This window comes from Saprolegnia parasitica (genome assembly GCF_000151545.1).
Source record: "Saprolegnia parasitica CBS 223.65 unplaced genomic scaffold supercont2.154, whole genome shotgun sequence".
NCBI classification, from domain to species: domain Eukaryota; phylum Oomycota; class Saprolegniomycetes; order Saprolegniales; family Saprolegniaceae; genus Saprolegnia; species Saprolegnia parasitica.
The window spans coordinates 30,923-38,583 of NW_012156548.1; the positions used below are offsets into that span (position 1 = coordinate 30,923).

The 7,661-nt window shown below is 60.3% G+C and overlaps 4 protein-coding genes across 4 annotated transcripts; 2 read left to right on the forward strand and 2 right to left on the reverse strand.

The window, feature by feature from the left end:
* Positions 1–776: 776 nt before the first annotated feature.
* Positions 777–1,853, reverse strand: SPRG_15261 (hypothetical protein). Its single transcript, XM_012354306.1, has one exon. The coding sequence runs from the start codon at positions 1,840–1,842 to the stop codon at positions 802–804; it is 1,041 nt and encodes a 346-aa protein (XP_012209696.1). The 5' UTR covers positions 1,843–1,853; the 3' UTR covers positions 777–801.
* A 530-nt stretch (positions 1,854–2,383) lies between these two features.
* SPRG_15262 (hypothetical protein) lies at positions 2,384–2,831 on the forward strand. Its single transcript, XM_012354307.1, has one exon. The coding sequence runs from the start codon at positions 2,402–2,404 to the stop codon at positions 2,786–2,788; it is 387 nt and encodes a 128-aa protein (XP_012209697.1). The 5' UTR covers positions 2,384–2,401; the 3' UTR covers positions 2,789–2,831.
* A 12-nt stretch (positions 2,832–2,843) lies between these two features.
* On the reverse strand, positions 2,844–5,108 carry SPRG_21527 (hypothetical protein; the record flags this gene model as incomplete). The annotated part of the gene is made up of 1 exon (XM_012354315.1): positions 2,844–5,108. The coding sequence occupies one exon, from the start codon at positions 5,106–5,108 to the stop codon at positions 2,844–2,846; it is 2,265 nt and encodes a 754-aa protein (XP_012209705.1).
* A 304-nt stretch (positions 5,109–5,412) lies between these two features.
* SPRG_15263 (hypothetical protein) lies at positions 5,413–7,223 on the forward strand. Its single transcript, XM_012354308.1, has 8 exons — positions 5,413–5,570; positions 5,623–5,911; positions 5,956–6,064; positions 6,121–6,398; positions 6,442–6,606; positions 6,651–6,742; positions 6,796–6,968; positions 7,014–7,223. The coding sequence occupies exons 1-8, from the start codon at positions 5,425–5,427 to the stop codon at positions 7,187–7,189; spliced, it is 1,428 nt and encodes a 475-aa protein (XP_012209698.1). The 5' UTR covers positions 5,413–5,424; the 3' UTR covers positions 7,190–7,223.
* Positions 7,224–7,661: the final 438 nt, after the last annotated feature.

Genomic DNA, 7,661 nt, shown 5'->3' on the forward strand with positions numbered 1-7,661 from the left:
CCACGCGTGAAGATCGAAGTTTTTCTGTTTCTCACATATTTCACCATCCATTCTACGCTCCAAAAACTTCTTGGTCTGCATTTCACACGTGTGCGAACTCCGTCAAGAGGGTTTCGGGCGTTGAAGGTCGGCATGTCGCAGCGCCACCTGGCGCCGGCGGAAGCGTGGACCGAGCAAGGATCGCGGCGACGGCAGCAGTATAACCAAGCAGTACATATACCTGTGCTGCACGCGCCACGCTGTATGCTATGGAATGATGCCCATATTGATGCTTGAAAGCGCAGGGGATGCGACAGAGAACTGAGTCGCCACTTGACAATCCGCCGAGTCAATTTGGAGGATCGGTCCTGAATGCAGCGGATGTATCGCACATGGATGCAAGAAGAGCACGAGAAGGACACGCGCTCCTCAAGAAGGACGAAGGCTTCCTTGCGATGTATCCAAAGGAGCCTTCGACAAGGCATCAGCATTGAGCGACGGGGCGCAAACAAAGGACAATGCAGTGTACCCATCATGATGCATCGACGTGCCAGCTGGAATGGACGTGCTGGAGCGTGATGTGGCCGGTGTGGGCCTGCGAGATTCATGGCGACTTGCTTTGAGAAGAATCCTCACCATGCAGGCGCCAGCGGTGGCTTGTCCGGCGGGCTACTACTGCAAGCGCCACCCAGCTCACCTTTTATGCAAGATACGGCCGTAGATGCGTCGGTCTCTTCAGAACCAAAGGCCGCTTTGCACTTCCCCAAATGCAATGTGGCCTTTCCCATACAAGTTTCCAATCAAGCAACATTTCTAAGATAATCAACTGGACTGATTCGACGACGACTCGGTGTGCTCGGCGAGCACGGCGGCGACATCTTCGTCCTGAAGCGCCAGCGCGAGGTCCAGTGCGGTCTCGCCTTCGTTGCCGAGAATGCCAGCGTCGAGACCGTTGGCCAAGAGAAGGGCGACGAGGTCTGGGTTCGAGCACCCAAACGCGGCCGTGTAGCCTTGCTCGTTGACCGCGTTGATGTCGAGGCCGTCCTTGGCTAGGAGCTTCGAGACCAGTTCGACGTTGTCGTAGCAGACGGCGATGTGGAGCGCCGTGTCGCCAGTCTCGGGCACGTGCGCGTTGATGTCGAGGGCTTCGTGCGTGAGCAGGAAGGCCGCAATGTCGTCCTTGCCGTGGCACGCGAACGTTAGCGGCGTGTGCTGTTCGACGTCGGCGTCTTCGTCATCCACGTTCTTGTACGCAAAGGTCGCGTTGATCGTTTCAGGCGTCACGAGCACTTGGACGACGTCGACGTGGCAGGCGTCGATCGCGCGGGCGAGGGCGTGCATGCCATCGGTCTGGTGGTGCTGGCGCACGTTACGATCTGCGCCGGCGGCCAGGAGCGCGCTCACCAAGCTCAGCGACCCGCAGTTGGCAGCTTGCATGAGTAGCGTCCATCCAAGGTCGTCCATCGCGTCCACCTGGTCCGGGCACTGCGCGACAAGGGCGAGTGCGAGTTTCTCGAAGCCGGCGAGGATCTCTTGCGCCTCGACGTCCATCTCCTTCATTTCGGCCGCGTGGTCCTCGAGGTCTTCGTTGTCTTCGGCCGACTCGAGGTACGTTGTGAGCGACTCCATGACGCATTGATACTCTTGCTGCCACTTGTGCAACCAGTTCATGAGGGCAACCAAGCTCTCGGCCGGCGACGCGGGCGACAACGCCGTGCGCAGCTGGTCCAGGTCGCCCGACTTGACGACCTCGAGGAGCAGCGCGCCAAGGCCATCGTCTTCGCCGTCACCTTGGGCACCCGCAGCCATGAGGTGCTCGACGAGCACGTCCGACGGCTTGAGTTCTTCCGCGCCCTTGGCCATCGTGTCAAGAATGGTCGTGCCACGGCCAATCACGGCGCGGTCCTCCGGATAAGAACAAACTAAAAACACCCCATTTCGCGTCGGCCACCATGCACTTCAACAATGCCCACTGCACGCGCACTTGAGCAGGTAGCATTCCACACGCTGTAGCCCTCGAAACCATTGAAAGGGTAGAGTGATAGCACGAGTCGCCGAGGAGGATCTTGGTTCCTCCAGTACGTAAAGGTCTAGCGACAACGCACCAACCTAACGACAAACGGGTTGGCTCGTAAAACATCATGAGCTGTTCTGCATTAATACTCGGATATGACTACGTAGTGCGAGTAGAACTGTCTTGGACTTGAACTCGAGTCCTTTGCGACCTTGGATGTTGTGCTGCCTCATGTACAAGCAGCACAAGCGTTGTCGGCGTGCGAAGGGCTCGCCGACAAGATCTAAAGTTGCGTACATGTAGCCTTGCTTGTTTGAGTGTGATTGGCGGATTGGGACGAGCGACGGGGAGTGTATCCGGATGCGGTTTTATTTGTTGTGCAGTGACTTTCTGTATTTTATTTCGAGCATGTCCCGCAAGGTCCACAACGCGGTGGCCCATGCGCTCAACCCGAACGAGTCGCTGCAGAAGATCCTCGCCGAGGTCGAGCCGCGCTTCGTGCTGCAGCCGGGCGTCGAGGAGCTGCTGCTAGACATGGCCTCGGACTTTGTCGCGAGCGTGACCGAGGCCAGCGGCCGCCTCGCCAAGCACCGCCGGTCCACGCACGTCGAGGGCAAGGACGTTCAGCTCGTGCTCGACAAGAACTATGGCATCTCGGTCGCGGCCAAGAAGAAGCTCCACGTGCTGTCGCAGAAGGCCAAGCCGGCCAAGACGTCCGTGCACACGCACCGCATTGCGATGAAGCGCAAGGCCCTCGCGGCGCTCCAGACGCAGCGCAAGAAGGCCAAGCACTAAGAAAAAGTCCATCGTCATCCTTTCTCGCTCTGTCAATTCGTCGAAAGAAGACGAATTAGATTAGATGGGCCGTATTGAGATGGTGCATGTGGTGCATATAGTCCGCGTTGACTTGCTGGAGCGATGGCTGCGCGACACCATGATGCGCCGGATGGTAGACGGCCTCGATACCGTGGTGGTGGTGGTTGGGCATGCCGAGCGTGCCCATGGCCATCGCCGACATCATTTCTTGGTCGTCGTCCAAGCACGACGCGATCGCAGCACTCGTCTCGTTCGTCGGACTCTTCTTCTTGCGTGGCTTCTTGGCCGCCTTGGGTTTCATCTCGGCCTGCACTGGCAGCAGCGTCTCGTCTTTCGCCAAGTCGTTCTCGAGCGGAATCTCAATCCGCATCTTGTGGAACACCATCGCGTATGTGCTCGCCTTGTAGATCGGGTCGAAGGCGTTGACGACGAGGCCCTCGCGGCCAAAGTGGCGCGCGGCCGCGATAAAGTGGCGGCACGGAATCCCGACTTGAGGCATGAGCCCGCACGAGCACGAGAGGTCCGAGAGGTGCACGCGGTGGGTCACCTTGGGGCGCGACCCCGTCTTCCACACAAACGCCAGCGTCTCGTCGCACGGCCGCGTCGTGAAGCCGACGGCCTCTTGCATCTCGCACGCGTAGAGCTCTTGCGCGCCAGGCGTCAAGACGGCGTTCTCGGTCGCGAGCTTGGCGGCGGTCTGGCTCTTCTGGAAGACGTCGTCCATGAGGCGCGCGAGGTAGCTGTAGAGGATATCGAACGGCGCTTCGTCGACACTTTCGCTGCTCGGGCCGTGGAGCTCCGAGCTGAACGACGTGGTCGACCACTGGTAGAGTTTCGTGTGGCGGTTGGCGTGCATCGCCCAGTGCAGCGGGTTCTGACTGCGCAAGAAGAGCGCGGCCGCGGGGTTGACGCTCTCGAGCTGCGAGAGCGCGGCTTGGAACCCTTGCTCCGTCTCTTGCCGGTGCAGATCCCAGATGAGGAGCTCGACAGCGCCGAGCTTGGAGATATGCTTGTCGTTGCCCATGCACTCGAAGAGACTGCTCATGCAGTACTGCACCTTGGCACCGGTCGCTTCGATCGCGTCCGCAATGCCAAGATGCGTGATCGGCACGTAGATCGGCAAGTGCGTGAGCGAGATGCCTTGCTGGATCCGCTGCAGAAACCACGCGGCGTGCTCGAGCGTCGGCGCCGGCACAAGCCCGACCGCGAGCACGTGCGACTGGAGGTTCCCGTCGCGCCCAAGTAGAAGCAGCATCGCGCCCGAGTACTCGGGGCGACCAAAGGGCACGACATCGATGCCGAGGATGCGCTGGAGCGCCGGCATGGCCTGGAGCGACGCGTGTGGCATGACGAACGCCCGCACAAAGTGGTGGTCGGCGTCGCGGTCGTAGTCGGCGATCGAGCCCGGGTTCTTGGCCACAAACATGGTCAAGAGCGAGGGTAGAAACTTGTACGACTCGACCACATCGTCTTTCGAGTGCACGACGATCATCTGCTTGGCGCGGTACGCCAATCGGAGCGGGATCTTGATGCCATCTTCGGTCGACGAGAGGAATTCGTCCGTGAGCAGCTTGCCGTGCTGCTTGCCGTGGGTCACGACGGCTTGGCGGAACGACGCCATCTCCGCGAGCTGCCGCGCCGACGGCTGCGCGACGCCCGTGCACGCCGGCGCATGCACGAGGTTCATGGACGAGATCTTCCAGCTCTCGGTCTTGGGCGCTTTGAGGAGGCGCACGTACCAGTCGCACGCGTCGGAGGAGCAGACGTACTTTTTGTTGCGCCCGCCGCTGGTCTTCTTGTCCATGCGCGCCCGCTTCTTCTGCACAAAGAACGCATAGTCGTTCACGGACCTCGACGCGTCTTTCGCGCTGAACCAGCGCATCTCATGCGTGAGCGCAAACGTCGGCCGGCCGCCGAGCGCGTCCGCGTGCGCAATCATGGGCGTCGTCGCGCCCGGCACCGACGGCTTCTTGGGCGCAAAGCTCGGCGTCATCATGGGCACGAACGGCGCAGGCGGCGCCATAGTGTCAACGTCGATGGTCTTTTTCTGGCGGATGAGGTCGCAGCTCGACGAGTGCAGCGGATCGACGACGACAAACTTCCAGGCGTCGCCCTGCGGCAGGATGTCCATCTTCCAGCCGCAGAAGCGCCCGCGGTGGCGGCAGACGAGGCGCTTCGCATGCGCCTGCTTAAAGGTACGGTCGACCATGACCTCGGTCGACGGGAACTTGGCCGACGCATACTCCTTGGCGGCCTTGGTCGCCGCAGCGAGGCTCGGATAAGTCCGGTCTGCGTCCATGCAGAACCCCCTCTTTTGACGCAAACGGACAAGTGAATGGAAGTCGGGCCCCCTTTTTGAGCAACCTGGCCACCTCTTCAACTTATAATATCAATTCAGAGAGGTTGACGCAAATGGCGATCTTCAACCGGCGCCGCCACGGACGCGGCGCGCTGCTCCAGACGCCGACGATTGCGTCGAGGACCTGCATGGCCCTCGATAGTCCTTAATATCAATCAGCTTGGTTTGGTGTACAACACGACATTCCTTCAAAGATAGATGATCGATCGATTGCTCGCGGTCAAGCTACTTTCCGAATGATTTTCTAGATTTCGCGATGCCAACCAAGCAGCGACCGTTGTCTGCGGGCTGTAGCCGCCCTAGCAGCACGCGTGGCCAAGGCTCGCCTCGTGAGCGCCGCCTCTCGTCCGTCGCATACGCGTCGGCGTGGCCCACGACCTTCCACGAAGGCGTCACTGTCCGGTGCGATGGCGTCATCATCCTGCTCCTGCTGTACGAACTCGACTTGGTGTAGCGCGAACTCGCCCGACTTTCGCACGCTCCTTCACCGGTCACCGGTCCTTCCCACTGAGTCGTCGCCCCTGCTACTCTCGCCGAGGGAAGTTGGCGACTGCAGTAGCTTTTGGGGCGCGACACTCAACGTCATCAATGTGCTCATGGGTGTCGGCGTGCTCTCGCTGCCCTACTCGTTGCGGGTTGCGGGGCTCATGCTCGGTCTGGGTCTTTTGATTGGCATGGGTCTCGTTGCGAATCTGACAGGCCACCTTCTTGGCGCGTGCTTGGCGTCGGACGCCCGCCTTCGAGTGCGTGTACTACCTGCATTTGGATGGACGATAAACTGTGCTAGTCGTACCCGGACGTTGTCAATGCTGCATTTGGCCTCTGGGGTCGTCGCGTCGCGTCCATTGTCTGCTTTATCGAGCTCTTCATTGCGTGCACGATGTTTCTCATTCTCGGTCCGTCGCCGTGCGATGCGCCTCGCCAGTCTTACATGCTGCCACGTCATGCGTAGTCACCGACAGCTTGCACATGTTGTTTCCGTCCATGGCGCCGTCGGCGCTGTTGGCGATCGTCTTTGCGTGCATTCTTCCGTCGACGTGGCTGCCCAACTTGGCGATTCTCTCGAGCGCGAGCCTCCTCGGCGTGCTCTCTTCGCTTGCGCTGCTCCTCCTCCTGCTCAACGTGGGACTTACGACGCCGCATGGCGAGCTCGGCAGCATCTACCGCGACGCGCCGACGCGCTGGGTCGCCGACGACGACGCGTGGGCGCTCAGCATTGGGCTCACGCTGGTGGGATCACTCGATGTAGGCTTCTCTAAGGACCGCGATGTAGGTGGGCTTTGCTGGCCACGCGGTCTTCCCGTCCATCTACTCGACGATGGACGACCCGGCGCAGTACAGCAGCGTTCTCCACGTCGCGTACACTGTGATTGGCGCCGTGTACGCTGCTTTGGCCGTCGCGGGCTACGTCATGTATGGCGACGCCACCGAGAAAGAGGTAGAGCGCTCGCCTCTCGACATGATTCTGGCATATCATCCTAGATTACGCTGAGTCTGTTGGCGCACAACCCGGGCTGGGCTGCGAACGCCGTCATGTGGATGATCGTACTGAACCCGTGCACCAAGTTTGCCATGTAAGACATCGCTTGAAGGAATCGACCAACGCAACTACTATACGTGCTCGTAGTGTGCTGCACCCGATCGCTCTCTCGCTCGAAGAGCTTCTCGCGCCGCTGACGCATGCGGCGTCGCCTCGGACGCGGTATCTGCAGCGCTGCTTTCTTCGTACGGCGTTGGCGCTGTGCATCTTTGCGACCGCGCTGCTGGTCCCGAACTTTGTCCAGATGACGTCGCTCCTCGGTAGCACTATCGAGCAAAGGGTCAATATCTAACGGCTGGTTGTAGGGGCCGTGTTTGCAATGGCCGTCGTCGTCGTCATTCCGTGCGCCTGCTACCTCAAGCTCTTCTACGCCACGCTGCACTGGAGCTCGGTGCTAGGTCTTGTAAGCCTCGTCGCCATCAGCTGCGCGCTCGGATGCGTCGGCGCCATGGCGGCTGGACGTCACCCGACCACGGGCTAAGCTCGCCTTGCGTCGACTCGCGTGGATATTCGGTCAATACAAATGCGAGTGCGGTGTTGGCAGCTCCGATGACAAGCAGTGGTTTTTCTCTTTGTATCTCTACGATATGCGTCGTGGTAAGTGCTGTTATGGTCTGCTACGCTAGTTGCACACCATGACATCACCACGGAAAAGGATATCTTACAAAAGGATTAATACGTGGTGCCTAACTAATAAGCTACGCCGTGTGCGCGAGGTGGACGTCGCGGCCGACGGTGGCCGCCATGCGCGCCTTGTGCAGAAGGACGTTTTCCACCGTGCCGCGCAAGAATTCGTCGCCGGACTCGTTGATGCACGTCTCCGACCCGCACAGCGTCCGCAATGGATCGCACACGTCCAGAATGTCCGCGATGCGGAGGCCTTGCTGCGCGTCTTGGGCTGGTGGGCGTCGGCGCGAGCCAGCTGCCGATCGTCTCGACGGTTGCTACGGCCG

Bases quoted from the DNA above. Each gene is read 5' to 3' on its own strand.
- SPRG_15261 (XM_012354306.1), bottom strand. From the start codon at position 1,842: ATGGCCAAGGGCGCGGAAGAACTCAAGCCGTCGGACGTGCTCGTCGAG.
- SPRG_15262 (XM_012354307.1), top strand. From the start codon at position 2,402: ATGTCCCGCAAGGTCCACAACGCGGTGGCCCATGCGCTCAACCCGAAC.
- SPRG_15263 (XM_012354308.1), top strand. From the start codon at position 5,425: ATGCCAACCAAGCAGCGACCGTTGTCTGCGGGCTGTAGCCGCCCTAGC. The intron at 6,065-6,120 runs GTCCGTCGCCGT...CGTCATGCGTAG, and splicing joins CACGATGTTTCTCATTCTCG to TCACCGACAGCTTGCACATG. The intron at 6,743-6,795 runs GTAAGACATCGC...ACGTGCTCGTAG, and splicing joins CCGTGCACCAAGTTTGCCAT to TGTGCTGCACCCGATCGCTC.